The 19,130-nt window shown below is 42.9% G+C and overlaps 3 protein-coding genes across 15 annotated transcripts in view; 2 read left to right on the forward strand and 1 right to left on the reverse strand.

The window, feature by feature from the left end:
- The window catches only part of LOC111866071 (DCN1-like protein 4), a 15,874-nt gene extending 13,583 nt beyond the window's left edge, over positions 1–2,291 (forward strand). For 8 of the 9 annotated variants that reach the window (XM_023854623.2, XM_023854624.2, XM_023854625.2 and 5 more), the window contains 2 exons: positions 667–877; positions 1,726–2,291. In XM_023854623.2, coding sequence (XP_023710391.1) covers positions 667–877; positions 1,726–1,790 — 276 coding nt within the window. In that variant the 3' untranslated portion in view covers positions 1,791–2,291. The remainder of the gene's footprint in view (positions 1–666; positions 878–1,725) is intronic. The other variant, XM_023854627.2, reaches the window with a different exon arrangement.
- Positions 2,292–2,593: 302 nt separating this feature from the next.
- Positions 2,594–10,262, reverse strand: LOC111866128 (protein FRG1 homolog). Of its 4 annotated transcripts, XR_002843099.2 has the most exons (8): positions 10,160–10,262; positions 9,574–9,656; positions 8,656–8,781; positions 7,588–7,754; positions 6,423–6,625; positions 5,597–5,759; positions 4,730–4,798; positions 2,594–3,059 (listed from the first exon to the last, which is right to left on the reverse strand). XR_002843099.2 is itself a non-coding variant. In XM_023854771.2 (7 exons), exons 1-6 carry the CDS (start codon positions 10,216–10,218, stop codon positions 5,612–5,614), a joined length of 786 nt encoding a protein of 261 aa, XP_023710539.1. In that variant the 5' UTR covers positions 10,219–10,262; the 3' UTR covers positions 2,594–3,059; positions 5,597–5,611. The 4 variants fall into 4 exon arrangements, 3 of the variants coding, with proteins under 3 accessions (XP_023710539.1, XP_023710537.1, XP_033608011.1); XM_023854771.2 differs by lacking the exon at positions 4,730–4,798; XM_023854769.2 differs by lacking the exon at positions 2,594–3,059 and having other exon boundaries at positions 4,464–4,798.
- Positions 10,263–12,626: 2,364 nt separating this feature from the next.
- The window catches only part of LOC111866105, an 85,003-nt gene continuing 78,499 nt past the window's right edge, over positions 12,627–19,130 (forward strand). For both annotated transcript variants that reach the window (XM_023854698.2, XM_023854699.2), the window contains exon 1: positions 12,627–12,912. The gene's annotated coding sequence lies outside the window, so the exon portion shown is untranslated. The remainder of the gene's footprint in view (positions 12,913–19,130) is intronic.

Below are 19,130 nucleotides of genomic sequence, written 5' to 3' on the forward strand. Positions count from 1 at the left end.
CTTAGCACACTACATCATATGGCCTTTATCGCTCTCAACAATCTCGACAGACATGGTAGCATCTCTTCCCTCAAGAGAATCCAACTAGCCACACCAGTTCTTCGTCATGTCATTGACGTCAATAGCCTGTCCCCAACCTACCGGTTCTCCTTGTCTACAGCACTTCCTAGTGCTATTGACCTCAAGGTTCCTGGATTCTCTGGCCGTTTCTCAACCCCCCCTCCCTTAATCAACACAACACCATATTTGGTCTTAATCGCTCCCCACTGCTCCCATTGGTCCATTCTCCCTAACCACCCCCCCTGCCTACTTCGTATATAAGCAGCACCTTTCACATCCTATCACCACAGCTACTGCTCTCCGCATTCCAAACCATTCAACTGCTCTGAAGATGGAGGCGCTACGTTCCTCCGAAACGTCGGCCAAAACGAAGAATACACGGTGCCTAAACCCAGAAGACGACTTTCTTCATTGTCATCGCCGTGAAAACCTCAAAACTTACAAAGACGGGATGTGTTTGCAGAATATAATTTATTATCAACAAATCAAAAAACAAACAGAAAAGTGACTGCACGGTGTCATAAACTAGATGACAGTGATGCGTATATTTGATTAGCTCTGACTGCTGATTGTCTTGCCTTTTTACTGGATGTTGTTTCAATTCAGCAGGACAAAGACCAGCGCAGCATGGACATAGAGACGGCAAAGGCCATGCTGCAGCTGCTGCTTGGTAAACACTGGACCCTCTTTGGGCAGTTCAACAACTTCCTCGAACGTTCGAAGTACAAAGTGATCAACAAGGACCAGTGGTGTAACATCCTGGAGTTTTCCCGCACCATAGCCAATGACCTGTCTAATTATGATGTTGATGGCGCTTGTAAGTAGCAGAATAAGGGCATACAACCTTGTTAATTCAATACCAAACATGTAAGACACCAAACAGTTCAAAATGTTGCATGATACAAAGCGAGTAGCTTCCTGCACATAGAGGTACAATTATATACATCTTAGGGAAGTAATGATAGATGTGAATTGGATTGAACTGGCTGAGCTCTGCTTACATGAATACAGTAATGGCCTTCAGCAAGCATAATTTAGTTTTTACCTCGGTGCATGAAGAAGCACACGTTCTTCACCCAGGATGTTTTCCTTGTTAGTATCACAATGTGACGCAGCTGAAACTGAACAAAGGAACAACACACTGTGTGATTAAAGTTTACTGGTATAGTTAAAAATGACTGGGAGTGAGGTTCCAAATTGCATGCAAAGACTGTACTGCAACACTTGCACATTGCTTAAGCAGCCAGGCTACCATATACACTGGCTGTCCTGTATCAGGTTTAGAGTAGGAAACAGCAAACTTGGGTGCCTGTTAGAGTAATGTAATTTTAAGGGTATGTGTTGTAGTTCAGTCACTGCTGAAAGAACCGTAGGTAACTGTTGGATTTGAAGTCCTCACATTGGTGACTATGAAGAACATTAGGTGTCACTGTGTAATTTGGACGGGGTTTGTCTCTCAGAAGAAAGTAGTCTCTGTCTTGTGAGACAGCTTCTCGTACTATGCCAAGCAAGCTGCATATTGTTTACACCTTGCTTGGCCTACTCTTCAGTCTTGAACATCAAGGCAGTACGTCACCTGAAACATTGGTGAACTTCTACCAGACTATATGGCATCACATCCCAAAGGACAGTACTCTTGTAACTAACAAGGATCATTGTTTTCAGGGCCTGTAATGCTGGACGAATTTGTAGAATGGCTGAAAGCATCAAAAGATGTTCGCAGAAGCTGAAACGGACTGCAACCAATTTCCCCTCCCCTTCACGTGTTGACATCCCCCTCCCACCGACTACATTGCCTGACAGTAGAGGCTTATATCTCTGACACCGTCTGGGCCTAATGTTGACTGTAGTAGACTACATGAACGTTTTTAATTTACTTTAATTTAATTCATTCACATTCTCTTGCTGTGTCTACATACGTATACCCGACTCATTATCAGATCATGTCAGGCTAAACTATGCAATTCTGTAACAGTGCAGTTCCATACCCCCCCCCCCCGGATTGTATGCCATTATGTTGTAACTAAAGGAACCTTATACAATGCATGTAATACACACGAGACGATGGAAATGGTGTTATATTGTCCGCCATGAAGACTGATGACCAGACGTCACGCTGCAGAGTTGCACGTGACTTAGTGGAAAGTGGAGATGCTCAAATGAAGAAAAGTTGATTAACAACACACGTGTACTCATATTTTAAATAAAATCTTCGGAAAAATCGCAGAAAACTTGTGTTCATTTTTCTCATTGTGAAACTAAATTTTATAGTGTAGCAGTTGGTACTTCTGTTTTGCATTTGGCCAGTTAAGTGTTATTGATGAAAGTTTGTGGAGGCGCTACGAATGTAAAGTAAGGTGTACTTAAAACAGAAGATACGCTTCTNTTCACCACTGGTGATTATTCTCTTTTGGTGATGTACTTTGAACGTAATGACTGGCGATTTAAAACTGGGCCTCATCCTTGTTTATAGGCTGCCTTCAGCACATGGGTGGAAAAGCAGGATGGAGTGTAAGAGGGTACCCCAATGAAGTCTGCTTCTTCACAGTTCCACATATCTCATCATTTATTGCATATACAAATATATTTTCTGGAAGTTAATATTGAAACACGTGTCAAGTTATGTTTCCTTGTATTTCACTAAGTATTCACCATACTGAAAATTGTTGCAAATAAACTTCTCAGACCTTAATGAAATGCACATGACACTTTGTACAGTGATGAGCCATTTCTTTTATAAGTTTTATTTGAGCTTCATGTAAAATAGGCTTTACACAGAGAGCTGTGGACCAAAACAAAATTTGCTTAAAAACACAGTGTTGTTCACTAGAATTGATGGCTCAGTTGAGGTTGTCAGTGATCAATGTGTGCAAAGGAGGTCTACTGACAAGCAGTAGCAGCTCAGTCTACTCAGAAGCAATGTGACAGAATCATGGGCAGCTTAACTGTGTTGCTGCACGTCTGCACCCGTTCTTTGAACAGTGTTGTAATCTTGTTTCCTGATGGAGAAGAAAGGTATAGATTTATCAGCCATAGCTAATATTTTGTGCAAATACATTTGACAAAACAATTCACAATCACTGAAAACCAATGTTCAACAGTGCTACACTTGGCATCGCTGTGTGTTCTATGTTTTTTCTTCCTTCCCAGCCAACTACATGTGACTGGTGCACAACTTGCCCACCAATTCTAGTGAAAAACATTACAGTGCAGATCATCAGTATCAAATTTCATGAAAATCTGTTAAGAACTTTTATATGCAGCTGGATGGACACACACAAACCCATTACATATTTATGTTGCTTGTGCTTGAACATATATAAAGCAGTGGCGTGCCGTGCATGGAAGCAAGGGAAGCATTGCTTCCGTAGTTAAGAAACGAAAAGAAAAGAATTCATATATAAATAATTTAATTTGAATAATAAGGATTTGAATATTGTCATTTAGCGCGTGTTCCTGCTCAAGGCCACATGCCTCCTCCCTTCCCTTGCTTGGTGGGACGGACAAAGTTTCTTTCGTTATTCTCCGTTAAAGTTCGTCGCACACGAACTGGGCAAGAAAGCAACTTTCTGTTTGCGGGCTAATGCCTGTGATATGGAAGTGAAGGCCTGTGTTCTTTCAATGGTTATGAGAAAATTAACTGTTTATGTGTGATTTCAGTCTTGTTGGGTGTTATAGGTAACCTTAAGTATTAACTTAAAATATTGTAAGTGTATATTTAGATGGCATAAGATTGTATTTGTGATCGTATTTTGATGCATCAGAAAGAAGCTATCTGCGTTTAAGGGAAGCAAATCTCTTACTGCGGTACACGGGCAGGAGCGTAATTAGACTACACGCACAGGCAACAGCTAAAATGAATGCTGGCAGACAATGCGACTGCGACTGTGCAATCGAAAGCCTTTTAAAACGGAGGTTTAATAGCAGGGACTTTTCTGAAAAGAAAATAATTATAGAAAGAGGACGACAGACATGAGAGGTGCCAGAACTTACAAGCACAAACCAAATCTAATTTGGAATAGTATTCTAAAACAGAGTGGCTATCCGGTCGCCGTAATATAGGAAAATTGTTTTGTTGGCCATGCATATTGTTTCTCAAGGAAAAAATGTATGAAACAAGACTAGGTTTGGTGATACCAGCAAACTTCATAAAGCACTGAAACGACATGAGAACTCTCAGACTCACATTATTTCAACAGTGCAACTTGTTATGTTCAGGAAATCTCGAATTGGCTGTCAACTTGACACTCAAAAGCGCCTGACGATACTACATAGAGAAATAATGAAACGCTTGATTGATATCATCTGCCATTTAGGAAAGTGGCAACTTGGCCTTCGTGGTCATGACGAAAGCGTGGATTCTATCGACCGAGGTAATTATGTGGAATTAGTTCACTTGTTGAGGAAATATGGTCATAAACTCAATGTTCACCTTGAGAACAGTACAGTATTTACAGGTTTATCGAACAGAATACAAAAGGACCTTACTGACTCAATAAGTGACGTAAATTTTGGTGAGTTGATTGCTATCAGTTCGATTATTAGGTACCACTGCTTCCCTTACCTAAAATAGTACCGCACGCCACTGATATAAAGGTACTAAATAACAAGACATACTTACTTACCTTACTTTTACTCTGTCTAAAATATCCCGGAGGGTACGTCATACCTTTATGGAAGAAAAGTCTTTTTGTGTGTTCAGCGAGATCTCTGGTGCGACGATTTTGGTTCCCATCATCTGTTGAGAACAGAATCTACTTACTCTCTTATGATGATACAACAATATGCATAACTGCCTGATGATGACGACACATTCTTAAGATGTTTTAGACATGGATTTCTTTGACCTGTACCCACTGTTTTTTCTCTGACTTCACTCCCACCAGCTTCAAATTAATTTGTAATGAAACAAACGGGTGGTACAGGAAAATCTTTCCATCTCTTGTTCTCAACACAAACTGCTATACAGATATGCTAAAGAGTGTAAAGAGCTAAAAATGTAACACTGCACAGATTGTTTTGTGGTGGTTTATTTTATGAAGATTTCAGTATCATAACTATACACTCGTAACATCAAGTGGTAGGATGAATAATAAATTTGAAAGGATCCAAAAGTGGTTGTGACCTAACTGAGGTACTATCCCACCATTTGTCAGAAGGGATGGGGAAAACCATGAAAAATCAAAGCCAGGATAGCCAGTGTTCTAGCCAAGATTTGAACTCAGCACCTCTCAAACACCAGTCTTAAGAGCATTACCACTAATCTATCCTGTTCAGCAGCACATGGTAATATGAGAATGAATTCACAAAAGCAGGGGCAATAGGCTTCCAACAATGGACTTCATGTAGGGCCTACACAGGAAGAGATGTCACGTACCTTCTGACAGAGGACTGGAAAGGGTTAACCTGGAGAAGTAAAGCAAGGGCTCAATGAAAAACGTTTGCTTTCATCTGCTACAATGACCAGAGCCAAAATGTACATTATAACAGAAACATGTTTCATACAAGAATCACCATTCCTAAAATCAGATATCACCTTGCAATCTGGTGTCTATTTGCAGTAACGATCAGCCTTCATTTTGCTGCGTCGATCTAACAGAGCCTCATGAAGGTTCCCCTCTGCTCTTGCTAGCTCCAGTTCACTCCTATCGTTTGTGTTCACACGCAGCTTCTTGTCCTGGAACTTCTGGAACTTACGTCTGCAACGAGACCAGTGTCTGTAGCCAGTGTCGAGAACAATTTATGTGTATGGGTTTAATTACCACTTAGGTTATTTAACTTTCTGACTGCCAAGCCCTGCCACAGAACTACATGCTATAAAAATACCAAGGCTGGTCACTGGTAAATGCAGCTGTACACAAACTTCAACAAGTAAGGTATGAAGACGTACTGGGAAGTGGATGTATAGATCCACATATTCTTGACCTCAGTCCTATACCTTCAAATCATTTATATGTAGATAGCATTAAGTCTGTTCTTTCCCCTACATATTGGTATATACCACCTAATGCCATCTACTGAAATAAATGCGCTACTAAGTGACTACAATTGAGCCACTCTCTCTGGTTCCAGCAGTCTTAATCAAAATATGGTGAACTGATCTAATTGGCTTGCCATGTGCAATGGGTTAACAGATATTCCAAGTACAGAATTTTCCTTTATTTGAGAGCCCCCAGTTAACAAACAATCTTTTGATGTTTCTGATGTGGTGGCCTTGCAAACTCGAGGTACAAGTCAATTATTGTTCTGCATGTCAACAGGAAGTTGTGGTTTGGGTACTGTATATCCTTTTCACCAGTGACAAGATGTGGGTACCCTGTGAAAACTAGACAGTGGGCAGAATGTGCAGTTGTAATACTTACACGTAGTTCACCTCAATCTGTGCGAGACTTCCTTGTTCTTCCTCGGGCAAGTTAGAGCCCGGCCTCACTTCCCTCACAGCATGTGAACGAATCTGTATGATCTCATCTGAACCCACTGTCCTGCTGATTGCCACTACTGAGTCATCATTACGGGCGACAGACATGAAACAGTTGTTGCATCCCAGTAGTGCCAACTTCCCATCCTGGAACATTGCAAGGATTCTTATATGTGAGATCTGAGGTTATCACAACAGTGACTGTGGGAATTCCTGTGTTCTGGGATCTGAGGCAAGCAGCTACTGATGCTTCAGAGAAATGCCTTGCCTGCAGATGGAGGTAAGCATCTGTTAGCCTGCACTGTGTCACATCTTCATGCAGTGCTGTATCTTTACAGCTTATTGTTTGTGTGGGAAAAAGATGCCAATTAAATACCACTTCTGAACTTACTGCCATGTACTCCTGCACTGAGAAGCTGATGGTTACTCAGCTAATCAATACATTCCTCACCTTTTATGAAACCTGAGAATTCATTATCATGTTCAAAGAGTGTGCCACTGGGCTCTATCCTCAGCCAGATTAATCCAGTCTGTTTCTCTACGGTAAGTGTCACTGTATTTAATTAAGCACCACATCTTGAAGAGGGGGAGTGGAGGCATAGCTCCACCATTGGCTGGAGGTAGTGGTTGGCTTCATGCCTTGGCCACTTCCCACTAGGGACAGAATCCGCAGCACCCATCAGACAGATCTGGCCTGTGCACCGTTGCCCCTGCCAAGAATGAAACCCCAGTTCCTCAATTATCTAGCTCATTGCATAGTCTCTATCCTGTGTGACCTATCCCGGCTACACTGTTCTGTTGAGATCAATTTTAGTGTTACTGTCTCATCTATGCCTAGGTCTTGCAAGTGGTGTCTTCCCCCCAGGGTTGGCAGCCCCAAATCTGGTCTGCACTAAGTTAGCTGCACTATCCACATCAGTCTTCTTGAGCTTTCATTTGTGTGTGTGGGGGGGGCTTATGCTTTCTTAATGTCTGTACACAGAATATGGAGCTCGGCCACTGCCTTCTGTTAGGTGGACACGTCCCTCACTGTACCAAGCTCCTTCCCACAGCAGAATGTGTACAGGATGCTAGAAATGAGGGGAGCAAAGCAAGCCCTTCAGTTGTACCTGGAATATGGGCTCCCACTGTTCCATAGGCCCAACAGCATCAGAACGTCCAGTCACAGCCCCATCCTTGTCAACCCGCAGGTACTTGCCGTATCCAGACTTGAGGGCTATTTTCATGTCATTCACTTTGAATGCTGTTAGAACCTCTTCAGGAGATGGGCATTCACCTGAAAATCCACAAGTTACATCAAACTATGCAACAGGTAACACAGATAACAAAATAGAATCCAGATATTCCTGGATTTACACGCACGCTAATACGCTACAGCTTAGGGCCTTGCCATCTGAGCAGCCTCCACATACTGAGAAATTTGTCGTTTATTTTGATTTACTGCCTCTCCTTTTATTTTTCTATTTATTTTATTTTTTGGAGTACAGAACCGTCTTATTCTTCAGGGATGGTCACTGGGAAGTTTTATTTCTGTGTAGTTGGGTAAAAAAAACTGTTTTGGCAAATGTCATTTTAATTTTCTGTTTATTTTTGTTTTGTTTGTTGACTTTCACTTTCTTATATATGAAGTGTGTGGCAAGGTATTGTGATGGTCCTGCCCCCTGCACAGAAATGATTCTTTTGTGTCTCATTGCTCCTTGCTAGTGCCTAAATAGTGTGATGGGTTTTATTAATATTTTGTATTTATGAGTGATCAGCCATTGGTTGGAGCCCGGTGAATATAAATATTTTAGCTCCAAAAATAGGTGCACTTGACATCAATTCCCCATCCCCAAATGTTGATTTTATTGTAAATAGCTCTAACAGTATTGATTAAATTTCAGAAATTAATGGAAACCAATGCCCCAAATAAAACTGCACATATGGTATCTTCAGGAAAATAATGGCAAGCAGACTAGGGAATGGTGAAAACAACACAAATAGGAACAGCTGCAAAATAAAAAAGAAATGGGAGCTGGCACCACTCATTGTCATACAGCTGTGTGATCGCTGCCAAGCAACATATCTGTGCTGTTCCATATACACAAACACAGATCTCATTCTTACCCACTCACTTCCGCCTCTTCGTACATACAACCTCTTCGTACATACACATACAGAAATTAAGTTCAACTTACCTTCACTATGAGGAGCCCCAAGTGTGAACAGACCATTGTCTAAAGCTTTCACATACGTCTGGTTGCCAAATTCGATTGCAATCGAACCTGTGATCCCCTCAATTTGCGTCACATTCCACCAGCCACCTGAAGCAAAATGACACTGAAATTAGACTTGGTCCACATGAGATTCTCCACTCTGACACACCCAGGCATGCCACCATCAGACAGTGATGGAGACTGTTATGTTCTCACTAAGTAGTTGACACACTGCATTTCAACCTTAGATGGGAACCGGAACCAATGCAATGGAGATCTGTTCTCCTAGGCTGCCTGCTTCAAGTATGATTTATCTGAAGCACATTGTTAACAATGTCTGAACTTCAGAGACATAATGTATTGTGATGAATATGACCACTGCTAGGCAATGGGTCAGTAAACACCACCCTAAAGTCAGAATAGCAACGATCAGAATTGGAAGTCCATTTGCTACGCAAAGGTTTGCTAACATGCTAACATTCTCTGATGGGTGAAATAAATCACATATGGAATTTATAGGACTCTGAGTAAATATGCTAACAAAATTTTTGCTCTTGCATTAGTTTATTATTTCTTTGTCACATCTGAGAGTTCATAATAATGCCTCAATAAAACAGTAAACAAAATTCTCATCAGCCAAATATTTTCACCCAAAATATATGATTAGCAGCTCCAACTCAACTGGTTACTTGTTTAACAACCATGAATGCACCACTGACACTATCTAATGACAACAGTAACAGCAAATCGGTTATCTAAGTGCAAAATAAGAAGAGAAATAACAGCTGCCTGAAGATTCGATTTTATCAACCTAAATTCCAGGTAAAATGGCTGGGCATGCTACGTAGAAAATCTCTATAAGCCATGTAAACTTTATGTTACAGTCCTAACAAAAAATACCATGCTTTGTTGCATCTTCATCTGTCACTGGTGCATCCTCCTTGTCACGATTTTGTCTCTTGTGCTTCCGTTTCTTGTGTGAACTGCAACATAAATGACAATGATCATGAGTTCCTTCACATAGGCATAACAGATGAAAAAAATATATGGCATTAAAAATGTCCTGTGCTTAATTAAGTACCACGCCATACATACATACATAGGCATACATAATGACATATGTGGGAGTTCAGGTATAGCTCCACCACTGAAATGATTGTATTACATTAATTAAAAGATGTGTGTGCACATGAGGTCCAGCAACCTAACATAATCCTTGCGGTAAAATATTTAAGGGCATAATATAAAGCAAGGATAGATTAACATCTTTTACTGTGCTCTGAAATGGGATGGCTCACATTACGACCCAATTCATTATGGTTCAAAACCTAAGGAAAGCAGAAACTTGTATTTTCAACAGCCATTGGATACGTTATGAAAGCCATTTCAATATAACAGGTGTAATACTGACTATAAAAAAATCTGGAAACATATATTCAATATTTTACTAAAGCATACCAAACAACCTACTTTCATTTTAACTAACCTCGCCTTTTCTCCTTTCAATACTAATTTTCCTGATTTAACTTTCGAGTACTCAGCCATAATTTTCACTTAACAGTCGATCGAGAGGATCGAGAACATCGAGAGCGACGCCGATAGTGAATCGAAAGTTGTATCGATCGTACGAGAATGTCCACAAGCTGGCGCTCGTGACCTGTTCCTGACGCAACCTGTTCTAATGCCGACGTCTCTTAATCATTATCATTGAGTATTCATTCCTGTAGACCTATCGTAAGATTGCTATGTTGTGTCTGTGGTATATACGTCGCTGCCATTAAGGCAGACTAAGTAGCGTCGAAGCCGGTCACGGTAGCCGAGCTGTCTAAGGCGTGCACTGTCTTCGCTCGCTCGGAAGCAGGGATCGTGGGTTCGAATCCCACTCAGGGCGAAATGTACACTTGACGGAAGGTCAAGCATATTCATAAGAGACAACCCCATCTTCTCGTTATGGAGGATGTTACATAAGGACTATTACCGTAAGGGTTCAGTTGGGGGGGGTCTCTGGTCGTGGGTCTCAAGGGCTTGACGCCAAGAAGAACTGATTGGCGGTGAACCGACAGTCGTAAAGTAACTTTGACTCTGATTCTGACTTCGCGAGTAGTCGCAGCTGAGAAGTCATAAGACACGAAGCCGTCATGGTAAAGAGCTGTGTGTTTTAATTGCTTTACCAGAAGAAGACCAATGGATGTGTAACTGAATTATAGAGTGTAGAAAGAGCGATAGCGTTATAATTAAGTGTAATTACTGGCGGTGTGTATAAGGTGTAAATAAACCCGTGCATCCAATCAAGAACCCGCGTGACACTGTCACTGTGACACGTGACGTTATTTTCCTATATCCTAATCTGTCTTCCAAGCGGCCACATTCCCGGTGTCTCCACCATAACTTCATCTCACTCAGAGGAAGAAATGTTCAGGTCATTGTAAAGTCAACGATTAATGGCATTAACAATCCTAATAGCTTGTGGGAGTTGAGGTTATCTCAGCGATCGATATGGAGTGGTATATCTCCTTGGATACAACTACGTGCAGTCCGGTAAAAGCCAACTGACGTTTCGGTGGTACATGTTTCTTGCTACCAGCTTCATGCTGGTTTCTTCTTGGTACTTTAGACTTTGAAAATAGAGGCGACTTGTTCCTCCGAAACGTCGGTTCAGTTTCAACGGACTACGCGGCATTACATACTAAAAGAAAAATTCCTGCGTTCCTAATATCACCGTACAGTTCATTTTGACTTTTGTAGTTGATATGTTGCAGTTTAATATACAAGAAGGAAGGGTGATACATTATACGACGTGGCATGCTGCATTTTTTTGGGGGGGGGGGGATTACTTTACGGCGCTGGAAATTGCTAGACTACATGGCGTCGAATTGTAGGATGATTAGTAAAACGTGAACTGGAGTTGATTCGAAAGGAAGTGGTCCTGAACTGAGACTCTGTCGCGACATTTGTCTGGGGGAGAACCACGATAAGTCTCCGTCAGGAGAGCCCGTGATCGCCCGTGATTCGGAGAGAGCAAGGGTCGGTGTGGTATTTAGAATTCCTATGTCGTATTCGAAATATCGCGTTGTCGAATCTGTGCCCTGAAAACTGTTAAGGCTTCTTCTGCTTTCTTTTTTCGATCTCTCCCTGCAAATAAGCCACGACCAATTCCTTGAAGTTTATAATAATGTTTTTGGCACATTTTCGGATATCTATAAACTCTCTTACTTACAGGAGTTTTTTTTTCTCGGCACTACAGCCCCAGTGGGCCTAGGCCTACCTCCATGAACTTCTCCGTTCACTTCTAGATCTTACACATACGGTAGTACTCCTTGGGCGGGTGATCAGCTCGTTGCAAGGCCTCTACCTGTACACAAGCACAGAAAAACGCACACAAAGATCCATGCCCCGAGTGGGATTCGAACCCACGATCCCGGCTTCCGAGCGAGCGAAGACAGTGCATGCCTAAGACCGCTCGGTTACCGTGACCGGCCATTTACAGGCCTTTAGGCAGGCACAAAATTACTACTCACGAATCGAATGAATTTGAATAAGAAAAATAGAATTTTACAAGAAGTTTATGTGGAACTAATACACTGTTGCGCTTCCATTTTCTGTTCTTGCCTAGTAACTTATGCAATTTTCTGCGGAGAATATCCCACCGTAGTCTTTTATTTGTGCAACGAAAGGACCGATTTTGAAAGAAAATATAATTTCTACAGTCTGCACATTACTGGAATCACTTTTTGCGCTATGTAAATTTTGCGGATATTCAAAGTTTTGCCGTAGCTGGTCTAACTGTATGGTACTTCGTTTCGACCCCCACACCTGCGGGGCATTTGACTATTCGCAATATTTGTTGATGGTGTGAGGGGAGGGGTGGGGGATAGCGAATGCGTAGGCTATGTCCACGCGAGGTATGAGAAGCAATAAGTGACAGAGGTGGCCATGCACAGCGCTAGCGCTTCCAGTGTGTGCCTGTGCGGCGGACGAAGCGGTGAACAACGGAGCATCGTGCGTGACGTCAGAACACGACCGCGTCGATGTGTTGGGCGCGAAAACTTTAGCTACTTATCAGTTTACTAATTATTGGCTGTGTTTAGAGTTGTTATTTAGTTGTTTTGTTGTTCCGGCGAAAAAAATCGTGTTCGTAATTATATACGCGTGTTATCTATGTAAACTTCTTGACGTTTGTTTGATTTGATGTGAGGCGTCCGAGTGTTTGAATAATCATACACAACATATCAGCAATTGGTGAGTACATATAATGCATTTAGTAATATTTCCGATTATTCTGACAACACAACATATCTGTTTCTGCAATTCTTCTTCCATAACCGACCTCGTGAAGTCGATAGCGGCAGTTAGCACAACACCGGAAAGAAATTAGAACGTGTTGTATTTGACAGGCTGCAATATTGATTGTTGGCTCTGTAATATAGGAATTCTGTGACGGGTTGGTGCATGAATGTGAAAATGTATTCCTCTCTGGTGCAGAATTAACAATACTACCAACGTGACGAAATGGTAACAGAAATGTTCGGACTCTAGATAAATCCAGAAGTGGGTATATTTGTTGCTGTATTTAACTACGAATTTATAATCATATAAACTACTCAGGGCCGGTCACGGTTGCCGAGTGGTCTAAGGCATGTACTGTCTTTGCTCGCTTGGAAACCGGGATCTTGGATTCGAATCCCACTCAGGGCATGCATGTTCAGTTAGTGTGCGTGCGTTTTTCTGTGTTTGTGTACAGGTAGAGGCCTTGTGACGAGCTGATCACCCGCCCAAGGAGTCCTACCGAACGTGTAAGATCTAGAAAAGCCGAAGTGAACGGAGAAGTTCATGGAGGTAGGCCCAGGCCCACTGGGGCTGTAGTGCCAAGAAAAAAAAACTACTCAGGTGACTTGTCTGTTAGAAACATAAAATTTAACGGTAGAAAGATAGGAATGTACACAGACCTCAGCGGTGTGAGGGCAAGCCAGACATGGCCCCATTGGAATTTTGAAAGCAACAGGAGGAATGTATCAGATAGCAATAATAAAAATTAAAAGGAATTAGTTTTTCTGTCCTGAATAACGTAGAGCGACCAGTGTAACCTGCAGTGCTACAAATACTGCTTACACAATGTCTCGGCCGATACTCGACTGTCTTCTCTGGCGGTTTATAGCAGACTCACTGTGCGAATGCATTCAACCCCGCTTTATAACCTCAGTCGCTGCTATGCAACGAACCTTCTGTTATAACCATGGAGACGCCTGTTAGAACTACAATAGAGCGATTGTTGTTTCCTATGCAACGGTCTGTTATAGCGTTTCCATAGAAGTGACTCTTCTGGATTCCCGACACGTTACAATATAATAGAGTTTTGTAACAGTTAAGTTACAAATTTTCCGGCTAACATATCAACGAACTGTTGAGCTTGCATCAAGAGTAATTTACTTTGCAGGCCACGAATGAGCGAGCAGTTCTTATTTCTAGCAAGGAAAGGCTTTCCCCTGTAACGTGTAGGATTCCTGTAGCGCTATTTCCAGTTTACCGTTGATTTCGATGGCAGTTCTCTAGCATATGTACAGGTTTATCTTGTCGCACTGTCACTAGCTCAGACTCTGTAGTGTCGGATGTTGTGATGATTAGTATGTAATGAGGTGGAGGGGTTGTGGAGGTAACTGGTCGTGGCCTGATGGGAAGTACCATCTCGGCAAGTGTCTGAGAGACTGAGAAATGAGTCAGGATACCCGACAAGTGACTGACTGACTGACTGACTAAGTAAGCACGCAGCTCAGTTCAGCAAAGCCGTTCTTGGCAGGCTTCATTGCCTTGCTCACAAAGGTGCGCCAGGGTCAACTCTGTGGGGCCCACCCAGCCATATGTAATAAAGTGGCCGGAGCGTGAAGCAGACCACTCACTTCCATCCAGTGTTGAAGTTGCGAAGGAGTTCTCTGCCCCATCTAACCACGGTGTGCCGTACAAGGCAGGCAAGGCCACAGCGAGGAGGGCAGAGGGGGCCCCTGTGCAGAAGGTAGCTACAGTTTTTCGGTTCTGATAGGCTGTGGTCAGGGTAGCGGGCAGGCGTCAGCAGCAGTTGATTCAGCGCTGTGAACACGGTAGCTCATACGGTAATAAGTCAGCTATCAAATGATTCATAATTGAGGCGCTTCATAAAATACATATATATAAAAGAAGGTCTGGGAAGAACTGATCTCTTGCTTTTCTTCGATATGAATAGACCGCATAGAAAAATATTCGCCCAACGATTCTTCTATTGGTGTGTGTGTTGTTTGCCGCAGTAACGTTTTTACCGAGCCGTTGCATAGCAACGTTATGGAGATACAGACTCATACAGACACGGAGACAGATGGGACAGATATATGAAGTACGGCGTTGAGATGGGATCAAGTGTCATGACATGTACGTGCCAAGTTTCGTAAAGATTGTTTCAGGCATTCAGAAGTTTATGAGGGGAATACACAGATACACAGTATGGAGATCTCTTAAGCCTACTGTAGGAGTGTGGCCTACTAAATAAATTAATTAATTACGTATTATCATAAGACTAAATTAATCCTACACCAAAGCAGCAGGGTGTGAATGCGGATAAAGAGTGGATGCGGAGCTCCACACATTCTTAACCTTGTCACTAGATGAAGGTGAACAGTCAGCCTCATGCCCCGGCCTTTTTAACTCCAGGGAAGGAACCCGCGGTAATATATGACAAGAGGGTGTGTGAGCCCCAAGGCCGGTCTAGGCACTGCGGAGAAATCTTGTCCCTGCTTTCAATCCAGGACTCTCCGATCCATCCTGAACACACCTCGGTACCGAACAGCCACAGGATCCATGAATATCTGCAAATGAACACAGTGCTCAGTGGAATACCAAATACAAGAAAATCAGAAAACCACACTAATGCACTAGCAGTGAACCTACTGGACAATGGCGAAACTACACACAGACTGAAAACGTGCACCGTCTTGACTCTACCAGACACCTGGGTAACGCCTCAATACAAGAATTAAAGTGATACATGAGTTAATGCCACTGGGCATTGAGCATATACACAATAAACATGCGAAGAAGTAATCCCGAGTTTCAGTCTGGGAGCATCTGCCGTTGTGACACATTTCATTTTTACCCATCTCCCACAGAGACAGTTTTGGTCCGGCGCTTCTGTCTGTCAGGCGCAAAACGGAGCTGTCTCGCGGGCTGCGGTACCGCTGATCTAGACGGCACTACCTAAGCTGCTTTTGTGCGCTGACCTGGACACATCACGTTTTTATTCCTCAGAGCGTCACGAATAGGCGGAAGTGACGTAATTGAATATAAAGATCTCATGTTAAAATAAACAGTTTTTGTTCTTGCTGCGCAGTCTCAGTAATTTGTTGTTAATATCAGCTTTAGGTTAAAAGTTAACGAGTTTAATATTCAGCGAAACAAATGTGACATAAGCAAAATATACAGCTCAGATGCGAGCTGTGAATGGAAAGCATTTAAAAGAAAAACTGACGTCATAAGTTCTTCCCAAGCCTTTCGTTGTGCGCAGTTTCAGATTCGCTTCTGTTTTTTTTTTCCTTCTTCATGTCCTCTTCACAGACACTACGAACTGTGACACTCAAGTTTTATAAACGGATTTTTATAACACGCCTGCAGTTTCAAAAATGTGCACCCTCGGACTATGCCCTTCTTCACATTTCTGCCCCATATCCCAGTTCCAGAGAAATGTGCTTTCGGAAAGTTGCCTTCCTCTTCAGAACTTATTATTGTGGTCGTTTTTACGTACATACTTACTATATGAATATAGTTATCTCGAGCGAAATCAAAGTCCTGGGCTTTGAACAACGTAGTCTCTAAGACAGACTTTCATTTTATAAAGAATATTCAACGATTGTGTCCCGAACATTTATGGAGATTACCGAAGTTTTTATTCTTGACAGTACATGGACGAATGTTCCTCCACTCTCGCTATTCTATGTATACATACATACACATATACATAAAGAGAGAAAGAATCGCACCGCTCTCAGTGTCTTGAGGCAGTGAAATATGGCCATTGAGTCCCGCTGGACACGCAGCTAGAAATGGCTATGCTGGCGAGGACCAGCAACAATTTACGCTCCTCAGAATATAGCGTAATGACATATTACATGGTAATAATTGTGATAATTGACATTCTCTGCGTTGGAGTGCGATACTCAAAATAATGTTACTAACCAGTCCGCTCCTTGCAGCTGAGTCGTTCTTGAGAAGCCGCCAGTCGCTCACTTGCTCAAGAACTCGCAACAATAAAATAATGTAAAAATAGTAATAATAGATCTAGAAATAAATGCAATAATAAGGTGGGGTTATGAGTTTTCTTAGACCTGAGTTGCAGTTTTCAAGCTTAGGAACAAGTGACACGCGGCTGGGATCTCCCAGACAGGCTCACACTGTGCATGTAGCGCTAATGAGTGCTTCTGTTATGCCTCCCGCACAAAGCGGTGTAGGAAAAGTTGCAGCAGCGACCCCTTATTCTCGGTTCGGAGCCCTGTCTGGTCATGCGTCGTTTTAAATACAGCCAGGGTGAAGAGAGATGTTTTGCATGCTACGGCTGAGAGGATCAGGAAATGCGTGCTTCAGTTTTTCTGTATAGCTTACGTTCTAAATGTTTCCCGCTCCGATGAGTGTGTATTGAGTTACTCACAGAAACGCGTGTAGCTTGTGTCCGTTATTTCTGTCAGATTTTAACCAAATTTGGCACGTGTCAACAAATTTGAGCAAAAGTTCTTAGTGTCGAATTTCATGGAAATCGGTTCAGCGGATCTCGATTTGTTGCAAGGAGACAAACGTCGACATAGCGGAGAAAATAAACGGAATTTTGTCAAGTTTCGCGGCGAAATGGCCACAAAATCAAGAGCAGGGCTAAAATTCGCTGTAAACTTCTTTCCGTATAGGAAATTTCCTGCGAAAATCTCGAAATATGTTCAGCGAATTCGACTAACATGAACCGTCAGCGCAAGACCTCAGCAAAAAAGGAACGTCGTTGAACATGTGTCGTATGAAGGGGTGGCTTGGTCAGCATTACTGTACGGGGAGGCACGTGGCATCGGATTTGCAACCCTCCCTTGTATGAACTCAACCCCTCAATACACTGACGCAAGGGAAGCCTCCCTCCAAGTACAGTTCGGGACGAATTTATACCGGAAGCTTCAGTTCTCGCTGTTTGTGCACTACTGTACTCCGGTTCACTTGTGCTGTGTTATGCGTACATCCGTGTTCGTGTAATCGCGCGTGTGTTGGGCCGCGTGAATCGGGAGCCCGGACGATAAACAGGCCGGACAGGCCGGCACGACACAATAATGTGTAATAATCGATTTGCAAGTGACGTGCAGGCCCCGGGTGAGGAGGGGACAGGGGAAACCAACAAAACTGCCTTCGGATGAAGCAGAGACCGTTACTGGGGCACTCGCTTTCCCAACGAAAATTTCCAGAAATACATCTTGCGCTGTGTCTGTCTGTCCGTCTGTCTGAATGTGGCAATTCGGTTACCGCTGACTGGAGTTTCGTGGCATTTGATGTTCTGTGCAATTTCATTAAAATCTGCCAGCACGTTTCCAGTTGTTGAATGTAGGATTGTCCCTGAACTTAATTAGTTAAACACTACGTCATGAAGACATTTGAGGGCGTGGAGGTATAGCTCCACTATTCTCGACCCCTGTACCAGATGGACGTGAGTAGTCAGTTTCAAGCTCCGACCACTTTACCCCCCTGGGACAGAACCTCCAGTACCCATTAGAGAGGAGGCTGGGTGGGCCTAGAGTCGGTGGGGACACTGTGGAAAAGAGAAGAACATTTCACTGCTAGGAATCGAACCCAGGCCCTCCATCCCGTAACCCGTCGTTATACCGACTGCAATTGTTGTTCATATCCGAAAAAAATAAGGGACATTTTATACGAAGACCTACATGTGCTTATAAACGAATTTTGGGAGCACATCGTTAAATATTTCCCTGCGCAATAAGCGCCGAGAAGAAGCGCTGGCCGCAGAGAGCACGGGACACAGGGTGGCCAGGCGGGCTGTGTGCCGTGTGTGTGCTGGGTCATGTCAAGAACTCGATAATCTCCTTAGAGTTCCGGCTTCTACTTCGGGTGTCTTTATGCGTGCCACTGCCCCATACTTATCTTTCACCGAGCTTCTTCATCACTGTTATCATCACACGGAGGAGGTTGGCGTAGCCGTAACTCTGTACTGACTGCTTTCGTGGCTTTCTTCAGTTCCTAAAGACCGATTCCGACACAGTTCCTCGATTAGGCCACGACCATTTCCTTCCAAATCCTTTCAGTCATCTTACAATTGGACCCTACCTAGATATGATCCTCGACACCCGTCCCAGTTTAAGCCTCCTGCGGGCAGTTAAAGATATCAGGGCATTGAAAGAATACGGAAGAAATCGGAGTGAACAAGACACAGGATTAGTCCTGGCGGGATTATCACTTTA

This window comes from Cryptotermes secundus, unplaced genomic scaffold, assembly GCF_002891405.2.
Source record: "Cryptotermes secundus unplaced genomic scaffold, Csec_1.0 scaffold318, whole genome shotgun sequence".
Lineage (NCBI taxonomy): Eukaryota > Metazoa > Arthropoda > Insecta > Blattodea > Kalotermitidae > Cryptotermes > Cryptotermes secundus.

Coding starts and splice junctions, on each gene's coding strand:
- LOC111866128 (XM_023854771.2), bottom strand. CDS start 10,218: ATGGCTGAGTACTCGAAAGTTAAATCAGGAAAATTAGTATTGAAAGGA. Junction 9,657..10,159: donor TTGAAAGGAGAAAAGGCGAG/GTTAGTTAAAAT, acceptor TTTATGTTGCAG/TTCACACAAGAAACGGAAGC. Junction 8,782..9,573: donor TGAAGATGCAACAAAGCATG/GTATTTTTTGTT, acceptor ATTTTGCTTCAG/GTGGCTGGTGGAATGTGACG.